Source organism: Lithobates pipiens, unplaced genomic scaffold (genome assembly GCF_037356315.1).
Source record: "Lithobates pipiens isolate NorthernLeopardFrog02 unplaced genomic scaffold, aLitPip1_a1.2 Scaffold_8, whole genome shotgun sequence".
NCBI classification, from domain to species: domain Eukaryota; kingdom Metazoa; phylum Chordata; class Amphibia; order Anura; family Ranidae; genus Lithobates; species Lithobates pipiens.
Window position 1 is genome coordinate 664,011,043 of NW_027507903.1, and position 15,824 is coordinate 664,026,866.

General features: G+C 45.5%; 1 protein-coding gene across 1 annotated transcript; it reads right to left on the reverse strand.

Annotated features, from left to right (window-relative positions):
- Positions 1 to 5,646: 5,646 nt before the first annotated feature.
- Positions 5,647 to 8,908, reverse strand: LOC143961865 (E3 ubiquitin-protein ligase TRIM39-like). Its single transcript, XM_077471200.1, has one exon. It carries the CDS (start codon positions 8,836 to 8,838, stop codon positions 7,264 to 7,266), a length of 1,575 nt encoding a protein of 524 aa, XP_077327326.1. The 5' UTR covers positions 8,839 to 8,908; the 3' UTR covers positions 5,647 to 7,263.
- Between the last annotated feature and the right edge of the window lie 6,916 nt (positions 8,909 to 15,824).

A 15,824-nucleotide genomic window follows, 5' to 3' on the forward strand; every position in this document is an offset into this window, starting at 1 on the left:
GCCCATTATGAGGGGTTCCCACCATCCCTGTGCTGAGTTCCCAGGTCTGTACACCCGCTGTGCCCATTATGAGGGCTTCCCACCATCCCTGTGCTGAGTTCCCAGGTTTGTACACCCGCTGTGCCCATTATGAGGAGTTCCCACCATCCCTGTGCTGAGTTCCCAGGTCTGTAAACCTGCTATGTGTCCATTATGAGGGGTTCCCACCATCCCTGTGCTGTGCTGAGTTCCTGGGGTTTTTAACTTCATCATAACGAATAATCGTAGTTATCGAACGTTCTGTCCCATTCTGTTGTAACGGAATTTGGATCCAAAGTTTGCATATGAAATTTCGTACAAAATTTGTATGCATAACAATTCATATGTCGGATTCTTAGGAATGTACAAATTTCTGGAAATTCATACGCATTTTCGGTTCATACGAAAAAGAATCGCACACGTCCACCATTTTGTCGTGCCCTGGCTTTTCTTGTAGTCACCATGTGGCCATTGTCTTGATTTTGCTGCCATTTTGTATCCACTGTGTTTGGGTGGAATTGCTATTTTGGTTTATAGAGACGCAGTTTAAGGCGCCATTTCCTTTTAAGTGAATTCTATTTTTGTACTTTTTACATACTTTTCAGTAGAGCTATGGCGTTTTCCGTATTGAATTTTGGTTTTGAGTGAAATCTCTACTTTGCACTGAATTTCACCGGATGACAAGACTAGCTTTAACTGTGAGGTTTTTTGTACTTCTAGCGCTGTGTGTTTTGAAATATTTTGGAGTTCCTCAGAGGGCAATTCATTGTTGTGAGACTTGTATTGGTAGAGCTGAGGTTTGGATTGAATAGCTTGCAGTACAAACAATGCTTTCCCTCCCCCCCCCATTTCCTGTTCAGGTGTGCAACAGGAAGTTGGTGGGAGGAGCTTGGGGGTCTTTAGAAACAAGCATGTTGACACAAAGGGACTCGTGTTTGGAAGATGACGAAATCATTTTAATGAAGGTTTATACTGTAATACAGTTTTGGGTAGAGGGTAGGGATGAGCCAAACACCCCCCCCCCCCCCGGTTCGGTTCGCACCAGAACTTGAGAACAGACCGATAGTCGCACAAACTTTCGAACACCGTTAAAGTCTATGGGACTCGAATGTGAGAAATCAAAAATGTGAATTTTAAAGGCTAATATGCAAGTTATTGTCCTAAAAAGTGTTTGGGGACCCGGGTCCTGCCGCATATCAGTGCCTATCTGTGTTGCATATCAGTGCCACCTATTCTGCCCCAGGGGACATGGATCAATGCAAAAAAAAGTTTTAAAAGCGGCTGTTTTTTCTGGAGCAGTGATTTTAATAATGATTAACGTGAAACAATAAAAGTGTAATATTCCTTTAAATGTTGTACCTGGGGGGTGTCTATAGTATGCCTGTGAAGGGGCGCATGTTTCCCGTGCTTAGAACTGTCCCTGCACAAAATAAAACTTCTAAAGTAATAAAAGTAATTTAACCACTTGCCGCCCACCATATAGCAGAATGACAATGGCAAAGTGGTTTCAATATCCTGACTGGGCGTCATGTGACGTCCTCAGGATATTAAGCCGTGGCGCGCCCCTGGAGGGCACTCATCGCGGCGATCGTTGTTGCGGTGTGTCAGTCCGATGGAGACTCTTTACCATGAGATCAGCCGTGTCCAATCACGGCTGATCACAGAGTAAATAGGAAGAGCCATTGATCGGCTTTTCCTCACTCGCGTCTGTCAGACTTGAGTAGAGGAGAGCCGATCGGCTGCTCTTCTGACAGGGAGGGTCTGTGCTGATTGATTATCAGAGCAGCCCCCCCCCCCCCCCGAGGATGCCCACACTGGACCACCAGGGATGCCACCAGACCACCAGGGATGCCCAGCACCAGGTATACCACCCTAGACCACCAGGGATGCTAGTCAGTGCCCACAATGGGCATCACTGATTGGCATGTATTTTTGTTTGACAATGATTGGCATTCATACAATACTTTACACTACAATGCCACCTATCAGTGCCCATCCGTGCCGCCTATCAGTGCCCATCCATTCCGCCTATCAGTGCCCATCCATGCCGCCTATCCATACCCATCCATGCCGCCTATCCATGCCCATCTGTGCCAACTATCAGTGCCTATCTGTGTCGCATATCAGTGCCACCTATCAGTGCCACATATCAGTGCCCATCAATGCCATTTTATTGATGCCACATCATAGGTGCCCATATGCCTTATCAGTGCCCGTCAGTACAGCCCCATCAGTGCCCATCAGTGAAGGAGAAAACTTATTTATTTACAAAGTTTTGTAACTGAAACAAAAAAAAACATTTTTTTTTCAAAAATTTCGGTCTATTTGTTTAGCAGAAAATAAAAATCCCAGAGGTGATCAAATACCACCAAAAGAAAGCCCTATTTGTGGGAACAAAATGATAAAAATTTAGTTTAGGTACAGTGCAGCATGACCGTGCAATTGTCATTCAAAGTGCGACAGGGCTGAAAGCTCAAAATTCATCTGGGCAGGAAGGTGTATAAGTGGCCGGTATTACATTTTTAAAGGAATAAAAGTCATTTAAAACTGCTTGCGGCTTTAATGTAATGTCTGGTTCCGGCAATATGGATGAAAATCAGTGAGACAAATGGCATGGGTAGCCCCCCCAGTCCATTACCAGCCCCTTTGGGTCTTGTATGGATATTAAGGGGAACCCCGCACCGAAATTTAAAAAAAGGAAAGGCATGGGGCCCCCAGGCCCTATTTACTCAGAACAGCAGTATACAGGCAGTGTAAACAAGACAGGGACTGTGTAGGTTTTTCCTTATGTAGAATCTGTTTGTAATTTGGAACAGGTACATTCTGTAAGTGTATCTCCAGTCACAAAAAACTATTTTAAAGCTTTTTGGAAAACATAGGGAAGGGTTATCACCCCTGTAACATTTGTTTAGCTGTCTGTGCACCTCTTTAGAAGAGTTCACCTCACTTTCTGTCCCAATAAAAATTGGATTTTGAAAATGTGGAGTTTTTAGGGAAACAAGGATTGGTGATAAAGCATCAGTGAAGGAGACACCCTTTCCCATACTGACTCTTACAGGAGAGAATTTCCCTTCCTTGGGGTAGATTTCATCTCACTTCCTGTTGTCTCCTTCCATTTGTGAGTAGGAGTCCTTTGTAAGTTGGATGTTTGAAAGTAGGGGCCTGCCCTATATACTCTGCAGAAAATTGGGTCTTAGGTGTTGGTGGTACCAGAACACTGTAAGCCCTCACAGTTACTCTTGGTGGGCACTGGAAGGGGCCCTGCTGTGAAATATTAGATCAAGAATTGTAATTACATGCCCCTGTTAAACAGGGGCTAAAAAATTGGGCCTTAGGCACTGGTGCCACAACACTGCAACCCCTCACAAATACTCTAGTTGGAGCGCAGGAATGAGCTCTGCTGCAAAGTATTGCATCAAAAATTGTAATTACACGCCTCTTTTAAACAGGGACAGAAAAATTGGGCCTTAGCCACTGCATGAACATTGAGGAGGAAGAGGATAGTCACTCAGCATCAGCATAGGCAGTATTGAAGGGATCTCACATTCAAAAAACAAATTATTTGGTTACATCAGCATCAGGTGCTTGGTAGCTGGTGATCCAAGACTGATTCATTTTTATGAAGGTCATCCAATCGACCAATTTGACCAATTCGGTGGACAAGCGCACCCTGTGATCGGTTACAAAGCCTCTAGCAGCACTGAATGTGCATTCCGAAAGAACGCTGGATGCAGGACAGGTCAGTAGCTCAATTGCATACTGTGCAGTCTCTGGCCAGTGATCCATCCTCAAGACCCAGTAACCCAGAGGATTTTCAGTGCGAAAGGTGTCCAAGTCTGACCTTGCCCCTAGGTATTCCTGCACCATGTAAATCAGACGCTGGTGATGGTTGCTGGAACCGATCATACCTTGGGGCTGCGGACTAAAAAATTGTCTGAACGCATCGGTCAGACGGCCACCTTCTCCACCGCTCCTTCTGTGACTGACCGAAGCCTCAGCAACACGTTGTCCAGGAGGACCAGGAAATTGTAACCTCCCAGGCTCTGGAAACGCATTGCACAAACCTTTCTGCAAGGCCTCCCGAAGATGTTTCATCCTCTGCTCCCTCTGTGATGGCAAGATAAGGTCCGCAACCTTAGCCTTGTAACGTGGATCAAGGAGGGTTGCCAGCCAGTAATGATCCCTCTACTTGATACCACGAATACAAGGATCCTTCCATGGGCTTTGCAGGATCAGTGAGGCCATGCAGCGTAGGTTTGCTGAGGCATTTAGTCTGGAGTCCTCTGGGTCACTAAGGACGACCTGATCCACAGCCACCTCCTCCCAGCCACGTACAAGTCCATGCATTTCTTCGGACTCTAAATGATCCCTTGAAGACTGCTGGTGATGCTGAGTGATAGGCTCCAACTCCATGCTGACACAATCCTCCTCCTCCTCTTCCTGTGTGATCGGCAGGCACGCAGGAACACTGTCTGGATAAAGGGGGCCTTCAAAGGTAAGGAAGTCCTCCTCTTCCTGCCTCTGTTCTGAGGATCTCTCGATATTCAAATGCAGCCTACTAGAAGAGCTTATATGGTGTGCAGTGTGTCTCTGTAGGGTCTCTGCCTCTTGTCTCTGGTTTAATCCAATGCATTTTCTATTTCTGGATAAAAAAAAATTGTAATTTCTCCTTCTTTAAAAGAGGCCTGCCACCAAGGCTTACAGGATGTTCATCATGTCCCTGTAATACTTCTTATTTGTGTCTTTAACATAATCAGTGTAATATTTATTTCTTGCTAAAAATAAAACCTCCTTGATTCTCTCTCTCTTCCAATTAGACCCACATAAAAGCCTACATGATTTGCAGCATGTCTCCACAATATTTCGGTATAATCACTGTCATTTTTATTTTTAAAAAACCTGCCTTGTCTCTCCATCTTACATTGCTGCCAATCAAGCTGCTTACATACTCTCCAGCCACTGTGCTATTTGTCTGACTACTGTCTCTGAAATACAGATGTGTCATTTTTATTTCTTCATAACAATTGCTCCATCTATGGAACGTGTGACTATCTATTGAAGTGCTTTGTTCACTCTGTAATGACATTTGATTAAGATCTGCAGACAATACAGTGTGGTTAGGCATTAAATGAAGATCACATGTTATGCTATGAAACATGCTTTGCCACTCTTTGGAAATTGTTGCAAAGTATTTATCATTATTTTATTTAGAAATGTAATTGCATTCTACGCATTACGATAAAGAACCTTCCATGTGCAGCCTCAGCTCCGCTAATACTTACCTGAGGTCCCTCTAGATCCAGCAATGTTGCAGGAGTGTCTTGCCCATCCGGAACTCCCCTCCTCATTGGCTGAGACAGCAGCGCGGTGCCATTGGCTCCTGCTACTGTGAATTAAAATTAGCCAATAAGGAGAGAAAGGGATGGGCTTCGGCATCCGTATCTGAATAGACACAAGATGCTGTAACTGGGCTCGTGTGCCCCCATAGCAAGCTGCTTAATGTGGGGGCACTCAACAGGAGGGAGGGGCCAGGAGCACAGAATAGGGACCCAAGAAGAGGAGGATCAGGGATGCTCTGTGCAAAACCATTACACAGAGCAGGTAAGCATAACACCAACACTTCACATCTACAACCAAGAAAAACTTTATTCACATTAACATCTTTCCAAATTCCTCCTCCATCACCAGGACACATCTAGTGATTATAATACACCATCACATGATACATTATATTAGGATCCATTATAAAAGAGATCCCATAGAATTCTATTGGTGATCCATTCTATGGGGACACATTATATTGGGGACACATTCCAGTTCTAGTAATCATACATTATTATAGTGATATCATTATATTAGTGATAAATCCCATTATTTCTTTCATTAGTAAATGCATTGATGTGAACGTGTTCCATAGTTTAAAAAAACGAAAAAAAAAAAAAACGCATTGGCGTGAATGGAGTCTTAAACGCATAAAAGGTTTTTGCTTTTTATGGTTCAATAGACTTCAATGGAGGAGGTGCAGAAAAGCATGTAGTGCGTTATTACAGCGATTTTGCCGCAATTTGCATTTTTTAATTTGCCCAAACAGCAAATTATCTGAAACAAAAAATACAATAAAAACCTCCAAACGGCAAATCGCACTAAAACCTGCGGAAAGCACATAAGAAAGGCTGAAAAGCACCCTGCATAGGTGTGAAAGGAGCCTTAGGCTGGGATGAGACTTGTGGGATGCGGGAACCAGTGCGATTCCTGTGCGGGTTCCCTCATCACACCTCAATCACCGGACGGTCACACTGACATCTGAGAACCGCTGCGGGGGGGGGGGGGGTCAATGGAAAGTTAATGACACCCCCAGATCGCTTCGCAGATCGCAGTGCAAACGCTGAAATGGTACAGGAATCGGATTGTATAGATGTGACACCCAATGTGATCCGATTCCAGTGAGGACCAAAAAAAGGGTCCGGCACCATTCTGGTGTGAATGTGATTTCAGTCACACAGTTTGTACGGCTGAATTCACAGCACACAGACATGACATGTGATCTGCACAGCAATGTGATCCCAGCCTTAGAGAGATTTCCTCTCACTTCCTGTCCTGGTGACACCAATACAAGGAGCGAGAGAAATCTGTACAGGGACACAGACATATAAAAGTCTGACAGGGGCTCTAATCCTTCCCCTTCCTTATTATACTAAACATATCATTCTTATTTCAGTCTGTGTTCCTGTTGGAGAGTTCCTCTCATTTCCTGTCTAGATAAATGTTGTCACCGGGACAGGAAGTGAGGGGAAATCTCTGTAATGGAGCCCCGGACAGAAGAAAAAACCTGACAGGGGACCTAATCCTGACCCACTCTGTCTAAAAACAGCCTGGGCTCTCTGATCACATTTTTTCTTTCAGTAATAAATCTCTAGATGACGTCTTCATAGATTTCCTCTAAGATTGTTCCATTTATTTCCTATCCCATCACAGTGACCCCACCCCCTCTATGTCTGATCATGGCTGCCCCACGCCCCACAGAGGGACCACATGTGGGGGAGGGGCAGGGGGAGGAGATGGCTGATGTCACATACTGTGACAAAACACAGAAATTATTATGTCAGATTGTTATGGGAGAGATAGATAGATAGATAGATAGATAGATAGATAGATAGATAGATAGATAGATAGATAGATAGATAGATAGATAGATAAATGAATTCCCCTCCTTCGTTTGACATCACCAAACTGTGGGCGGAGTTCTCACATCTCCCGCCTCCCCCCACATATCTTTATACAACCTCCCCATACACCTATCAAAGCATGGAGGGGTTCAGTGAAGGTGGTGGTTAAGGTGTGGAGGTGTCGGATCGGGTCACACAGATCATAAAAGGAGATCCGCCCGGCCTCATAATCCAGATATATCCTGACTCTGTTACTGGAGGGATTGGGGGGTAAGAAGGTCCATTTACTGTCATGTATCACCTTATACTCCTCATCATTATCATCCTTGTCCAATGCCCAGGACTTATTACATCCAATCTCTGACTCCTTCCCTCTCCTCTCTATACTGGGGTAACACATCCCGACTCTCCAGTCATCTGACCCCCCGACATCCACTTCCCAGTAATGTCTCCCTGAGGAGAAACTCCGACTGCTCAACACCTGAGAAGAAAAATCCTGGAATCTCTCTGGTGTTTCTGGGTAATTCTGCTTTATATCTGACCTGGATACAGTTTTCCTGTCATCTGATAGCTGTAGATAATTATGAGCTGTGTTTCCATCCAGTAATATGTCTGCAGCCCCCTGTATATAGTATACATTTACCTCTGTTATTATATCAGATAAACCTTTCTGTAAGACCCCCGCCATATCCAGACCCCCTCCATCATGGAGGAGCTCCTCATGTCTCTCTCTGTCCTCATTATCTCCATCCTCAGTATCACACAAGTCACCTGTGTCTGATTCCTGTAAGACAGTCAGTGGATCCGTCACGTTACACAGCTCCTCAATGTGACGCAACTTCCTGGACAGCTCCTCCTTCTTTATTTCCAGATCCCGGATGGAGATGGAGATCCGATTTGCCCTCCTGGAGATTTCCCTCAGGACTCTCTTCTCCAGGTCTTCCAGACGTCTCCTGAGATCTCTAAACAGGGCAGTGACTCTCTCGGTGTCACCAGCGGCTTCTTCTTCTACTTTCCTCCGGTGTTCCTGCAGACTCTGGACTCTTTCCTCCGTCTTCTCTCTCTTTGTCAGAAGTTTCTGCAGAACATTCCTCAGTGGCTCCTTCTTCTTCTCAGAAGCCTCATCCAGTGACTCCATATTATGTCCTTTATGTTCTCCAATCATACAACAAGAAATACAGATACAGGTCTCATCCTCAGTGCAGAAATACTTCAAAACCTCCTTATGGACGGAGCATTTCCTGCTCTCCATGGACAAGGTGGGGTTACATAAGACGTGTTCTGGGGACTTTTTGTGGACTCTCAGGTGTTTATCACACAGAGAAACCTCACAGAGCAGACAGGATCTAACAGCAGGTACAGGAAAGTCCACACAGTGAGTACAGAAGACCCCGGACTCCTCTTGATCTTGATGAGCAGACAGGAAAGTCTCTGCTATGTTACGTAGTGTTATGTTCCTCTGCAGTGTAGGACGACTCCTGAACCTTTTTCTGCATACAGGACAGAAGAAATCTCCAGACCCCTCCTGTGTATCCAGCACACGATCAATACAGACCCGGCAGAAGTTGTGACCACATCCCAGCATTACAGGATCGGTATAAATGTTCAGACAGACGGAACATTTCAGCTCGGCTCTCAGATCACCAGACGCCATCGCTGACAGGGGAAGTGAAACAAGACTGAAAGTCTCTGACACCGGAGAGGAATGTGGATGGGGGAGGGGTGACGTCCTCCTACACAGGGTGAGGCTGGATGAATATTATAGGTCACGGAGATCAGAGTACAGAAGGGAGGAGATTCGTTTTGCAGTAGTAATGAGAATTATACCTCCCAACAATAGAAGAGAGAAAGAGGGAAAGACGGATGTGGAGAAGACATGCGGAGCACTAAGTGCAATGACATGAAAAGTGGAGATGACTACATCATGATGAAAAGGAAATTGGTTATGTAGCACTACCCCCGAAGGAGCCGCTGGTTAGATCTTGGATTACCGTTACCTTCTGTTCCAATCGCTTCACGTCTAGGGGTGTCCCGTGGTAAATGGCCCAGTAACTCGAGAGACTGACAACAGATCCACTTGACTGGATTTTATTTGCAAAACATAGACAATGAACAGTCTGTTAAATTGGGATCAGAGGGTTGGAAAGGAAGTCCAGGTTCTCTTAGTGTCAAAGTCAATGTTGAAGAACTTGCTTACTTTGACTGCATCCAGAGAATAGCCATTCGCAACTGGATGATCACTCAGGTTGGACAGTCCCTCTCTCACAAGGTCTAGCAGCCAACAAGGTGCTTACTCAGGAACAAGTCTCTGCCACAGACGTTGTTGTAGAACATACAAGATAATGTCTCTGCCACAGATGTTTTTGTAGAACACGTAGGGAAACTAAATTCGAAGAACACTCGTAGGATACCTGGATCTTTCAGCCAGCTTGGCGATATCTACGAGACTGGATTCTCTTGGGTACTTCAGCCCTCCCAGGCTCTTACTAAGAAACCAACCCGTACGTGGTCTTCTTCTGAAGAGTCCTCCCCTGAAGAGTCCTCCACTGAAATGCTTGAAGTCACTGGGTCTCTCCCAAACCGGAGACGGCACCCAACCACCTCAGAATCCTCCTTTAGTTTCCTTGCCTCGGGCTAGCCAGCCTTGAGACATCAAGATTGGATGGATCCGCACCGCAGGCCATAGCCTTCCTGGGGGCTGGTCAGGAGGACCAGGACCATGAAGTCAGTACATCATTCTGGATCGGAACCCCGAACCACGTGATGTCGGCATCTTAAATACCTTCTCCCAGAAAGCACAGCAAGAGCGCCACTCCCACTGGGCGGGCTCCGAGAGAGAGTAACTTAAGCACCTAACCAGACCATAGTTCCATGCCTGCCAGAAGAGACAATGACCCCTGTGGCCAGACTGAACATCTCACAGTCTAATCAGACTGATGCTGAAGTCCAATTTAGACAATTGTATCCAAACCAAATTGCAGTTTAGGTATGACCTTAACTTTGAAAAACGCATAGCTGAACGTTGGGGGTAGGAAAGGGAGAAAGGAAGGAAAATAATAAACTTTCCAGTATGTGTGAAGACATTGTTAAAAACAGAATTATCATACAGCAAAGATTACCACCCAAACCTATCTATCTAAACCACCCATTCTCTGGCAGCTTGATAGATGCTCATTGGTGAATCCTGAAAGAGAAGAACACATGCAAACAATACACTGTACAAAGGCTATTAGAAGGCATTGTTTCATCCAATCTCAATGGATCCCTCTCCTCTAAACTTTAAAACTTTTAAAACCCTTTTTTTTTTCTCTGTACTTATAAAACAGTGCTAATTGCGCCGACCAGTATCCAACCGTTCCTGTTGTTCTGTTCCTAATATACACACACACATTCAATATATATATATATATATATATATATATATATATATATATATATATATATATATATATATATACTGTATACAGTTTAGCTAGTTTCTAATATACTACAGGCAAGCGGTTTACCTCAGTTAGCTGCAGTATATTCAGTATACCGTATCCAGTTTAGCTAGATCTCATTGCAGACCGTTCTTGTTGCTCTCTTCCTAATATACTACAGGCAGGCAGTTGATTCAGTTAGCTGCAGTATATTCAGTACTGTATCCTTTGCAGCTAGATCTCACTGCAGACTGTTCCTGTTATTCTGTTCCTAATTTACTACAGGCTGGCAGATGATTCAGATATCTGCAGTATATTCAGTATACTGTATTCAGTTTAGCTAGATCTCACTGCAGACCGTTCCTGTTGTTCTGTTCCTAATATCCCCTTCCCGCCGAGCGTACGCAGATCTGCGTACTCGGCTTCCGGGGGGTATACCGGGATGATGCCCGCACCTGCAGGCATCATCCCGGTACCGTTTTTTACAGCGGGCGATTGGCTTTCCAGCCATAACAACCGATGCGGCTAAAAGCCGCTCGGCTGTTATGCCGGAGGAGCGGGAGGGGACGTCCCCCCCTCCCGCCACCTCTCGCCGCTGTTACCGGTGCTCCCGCTCGATCGGGAGCACCGATTCCCTGTCCGACGCCTCCGGCTGCTGCGGAGGAACTGGAACGAAGCCGTAATCGGCTTCGTTCCAGTCTCCTCATCGTAAACACGGAAGCGACGTCATGACGTCACTTCCCGTTTACTCGGCTGCCAATGGCGCCGGTTTTAAAAAAAATCCGGTATTCAGAATTGCCGTTTTCGGCGATCTGAATACATTGAAGTGTAAAGGAGGGGTGGGGGGTCTTTTAGACCCCCGATCCCTCCATAAAGAGTACCTGTCACCGCCTATTACTGTCACAAGGGATGTTTACATTCCTTGTGACAGCAATAAAAGTGATCAAATTTTTATTTATTTTTTTAAAACAATTTAGTCGTTTTAAAATAAATAAAATAAATAAAAAAATAAAAAAAAAATTTTCAAAGCGCCTGCCGTCCCCGCGAGCTCGCGAAGCAAAGAAAACGCATACAGAAGTCGCGCCCGCGTATGTAAACGGTGTTCAAAACACACATGTGAGGTATCGCCGCGATCGTCAGAGCGAGAGCAATAATTCTAGCAGTAGACCTCCTCTGTAACGCTAACCTGGTAACCGTAAAAAAAATTTAAAGCGTCGCCTATTGAGATTTTTAGGTACCGTACTTTGTCGTCAATCTACAAGTGCGCGCAATTATAAAGTGTGACATGTTTGGTATCTATTTACTCGGCGTAACATTATCTTTCACATTACGCAAAAAAATTGGGCTATTTTGTTTTTTTTTTATTCATGAAAGTGTCCCTTTTCCCAAAAAGTTGCGTTTAAAACACCACTGCGCAAATACCGTGTGACATAAAATATTGCAACAATCGCCGTTTTATTCTCTAGAGCATCTGCTAAAAAAATATATATAATGTTTGGGGGTTCCAAGTAATTTTCTAGCAAAAAATATGGATTTTAACTTGTAAACACCAAATTCCAAAAATAGGCTTAGTCATGAAAGGGATATACTACAGGCATGCAGTTGATTCAGTTAGCTGTAGTATATTCAGTATATATATATATACACAATATATATATATATATATATATATATATATATATATATATATACATCCCAGCTTTGTGCCGCTACATCTCACTACAGGCCATTCCTGGTGCACCTATTCAAATACATTACAAATACATCAAACACAGTATGTCTGGAAGGCCAACAAGGAGAGGCAGACGCTCACAGGCCACTAAAAGAGGGCAAGCAGGCTCTGTGTCTACAGCCAACATTGCTAGTAAAGGACACGGTGCATCCTCAGCACGTGGCCGTGGGGCCCGCTTGTCCTTTTTTTTGGCAGCTGGCCGTGTTGAACCACAACATGCAGAAGAGTTAGTTCAGTGGATGACCAAGCCGTCCTCATCCTCCTCATCCTGTGTCACCAGGCTCAGAGTACTTTGGCTGCCAATGCAGCTGCCAAATCGGCCTATTCCATTGGCTCCAGGTCATCAGTTACTCCTTCCCTAGCCCCACCATCATGCACGGAGGAGTCCCCCAGACCACAGTGTTGGGTACAACCTGCAGTCGGATGCACAGTGTTTTGAAGGCTCCAATGATGGTATCCAGCTTAAGCAAAGCAGTAACGTGAGCGCAGAGAGATGGGGTGCCCAAGAAGGACAACAAACTGGCAGTCATGTTCCTCCAGCTGCAGCATACTGCCAGGTTTTCTCCAGTGACGAGGAGGGAGGGGATGATGAGGTCACTGACTCTACGTGGGTGCCTGATAGGAGAGAGGAGGAGGAGGAGGCACATCTCCAACGAGACAGGATGCCCTCCAGGGGCCAGCTTAAGGGTAGCCAACCAACTGCAACACACTGCAGAGCTCTGCATGTGCAGGGCGCTGCTGACTCCAATGCGTTTTCCAAAAGTTCTTTGGTGTGTGCCTTTTTTTGAGACGTGTGCAGCAGATCGCACTGTTGCTGTTTGCAACATATGTCTAAAGCGTATCAAGCGTGGCCAAAACAGCAGCCGCTTGGGCACCACAAGCTTGACCAGACATATGTCGAACTCCCATGCAGTCTGTTGGCAAGCGTACTTAACTACTTCCCACCCTGCTAATGTATATATACGGCTGAGTGGGAGCTCTCTCCTTCTGACTGGACGTTCAGGAACGTCCTTCAGAAGGAGAGGGATCGCGCGTGCCTGCACAGCAGCATGATCCCGATGCGCTGGTGTCACCCGGACACTGATCGGAAGGAGGGTTCTGTGATTGGCCCTCCTGATCACATGAAGGCCATTCCAGTCACAGCCGTCATGTGATGTAAACAATCAGCCGGTTGCTAGGCAATCGGCTCTCCTCTCCTCACACGGAAGTTGTCGCTGAGGAGAGGAGAGCGGATCGCTAACGCCAGCTGGTGATCAGTGAGTATGAGCTGTTTTTTTACAGCTTTTTACTCACTGATCACCAATCTAGTGAAAAACACACATGTCCTCACACAATGTCCCCATAACACAAATGTCCACAAATAATAAAAACACATGTCCCCAAATAATAAAAACACATGTACCCCACATATGTCCCACTAAAATCACATGTCCCAGTGATTATCTGCACACATATGTCCGTGATCACCTGCACACATCTGCACATGATCATTTGCGTACATATGTCCGTGATCAAACAAACCAATTATTATACACTTAACAGAATTTTTTTCCCCAAAAACATGTAGTAGAATACATTTTGGCTTAAATATATGACAAAATTCAATTTTATTGGATTTCTTTTAAAATAGAAAGAAGAAAATATTGGGGATTTTTTCAAAATTTACACTCTTTTTTTGCTTAAATCGCAAAAAATAAAAAAACTGAGTCGTGAATAAATACCACCAAAATAAAGCTCTATTTGTGTGAACAAAATTATAAAAATTTAATTTGGGTACAGCGTAGCATGACTGTGCAATTTTTATTGAAAGTGTGACAGTGCTGAAAGCTGAAAATTGGTCTGGGAAGGAAAGGGGTGAAAGTGCCCGGTATTGTAGTGGTTAAAAGACCCAAACCAAAGAATGGACCTCTCCTTGCTCCTCATCAGCTGGGATCTCCAACTCCACTATACCTTCAGTTCTCTCAAAAACCTGCACTGAGAGTAATGAAGGTGTAGAATTAGGTTTGCCAAGTACTTGCGGGCAATCTGCTATCGCTACACCAACGTCCGGCAAATTTCCCTACCCCAGTTGCTAAATTGGCAAAAGAAATTTGGTCCCAGCCATCCACATGCCCAGCGGCTGAATGCTAGCTTGGCAAAATTGCTAGCACTCCAACTGCTGCCTTTTCAGCTGGTAGACTCTGCTCCCTTCCGTGAATTTGTGGAATGTGCGGTACATCAGTGGCAGCTTCCCAAACGCTACTTTTTTTCACGGAAGGCGATTCCGGCTCTCTACCAGCTTGTGGAAGGCAATGTCCTTGCCTCGCTGGACAGGGCAGTCAGTGGTAAGGTGCATATTACCGCCGACTCATGGTCCAGCAGGCATGGACCGGGATGTTACCTATACTACTGCTATCCACGGCTCGGAAAGGCTCATCCCCTTCCTCCGATTGGAGACTACGAGGAATTCCAAGGGGAATCACCATTTGGCGTGTTGCATCTTGGGTGGCATTGGAGCCCCCTACAAGCCCTTACGACACACTACTATATGGTGGATGTGTCCAACTTATCTGGTAAGTGTATCCAATTTTTTGTTTTGTCCTATAATCCGTTCTCAAGAAGTTTTTGAGGTCTGAGAAGGTTGAGAGTCATTTTTCCAGGAATGTCATCTGATTTCTCCAGAAGTCCTAAACACATCACTTTGAAGCTCATGACGATTGTCTTCACCTCATTTGGACTTTAGTGGACTCTTGGTCATTGTTATTTGATTATTTTCACTTCCATTATACTTACACTTATTCACTTAGGTGCCTAGAAGCGCTGCACTTATTTATATATTTTTGTTCTTAACTTGGTTTGTTTGAAACTCCATATACTGTCATTCAGGCCCGGACTGGCCATAGGGCAGACCAGGCATTTGCCCGGTGGGCCGGGGGCCACTCGCTCCATGGCCTGTTGATGATCAGGCCTCACAGCGGGAGGTAAGCGGCGACTGCGGCCTGATCATGGGTAACACAGGCCACGGCCGCCGCTCACCTACCGCCATGCGGCCGTGCCGGTGTCATACGGAACTGGCGGCTGCATGGGCTGAGCTGTGTGTCTCTCTCACACACAGCTCAGCCTCAGAGCCGCGATGACAGTCCCGCTCTCCTCCTCCAGCCATGGGCGTCTGCACGGTGGGGAGAGCTGCAGGCTGCTGTCACAATATTCCCCCCTCGCTCCCCCTCCCCTTCTCATGTCGGCAGCAGGGGAAGAGGAGGCTTTCCTGTCTGTTCGTTTTCCCTCCCCATTGGACAAAACAGAGGGCCAATCAGAAGCAACTAGAGGGGCATCATGGGAAATGTAGTCCCAGAGATACATGGCACCATTGGTCTTAGCAGGGAGCAGACTACAGTCCCCAGCAAGCACTCTGCTGGGGTGAAAGAGAAAACCCAGAAACCAGCTGAGGAGTTCTTGTAGCAGCTACTACAGGAGACATGGAAAACGAAAGAGAGGACTGTGCTGGGGGAA

Excerpts from the sequence above, each read along its gene's own strand:
- LOC143961865 (XM_077471200.1), bottom strand. The coding sequence starts at position 8,838 with ATGGCGTCTGGTGATCTGAGAGCCGAGCTGAAATGTTCCGTCTGTCTG.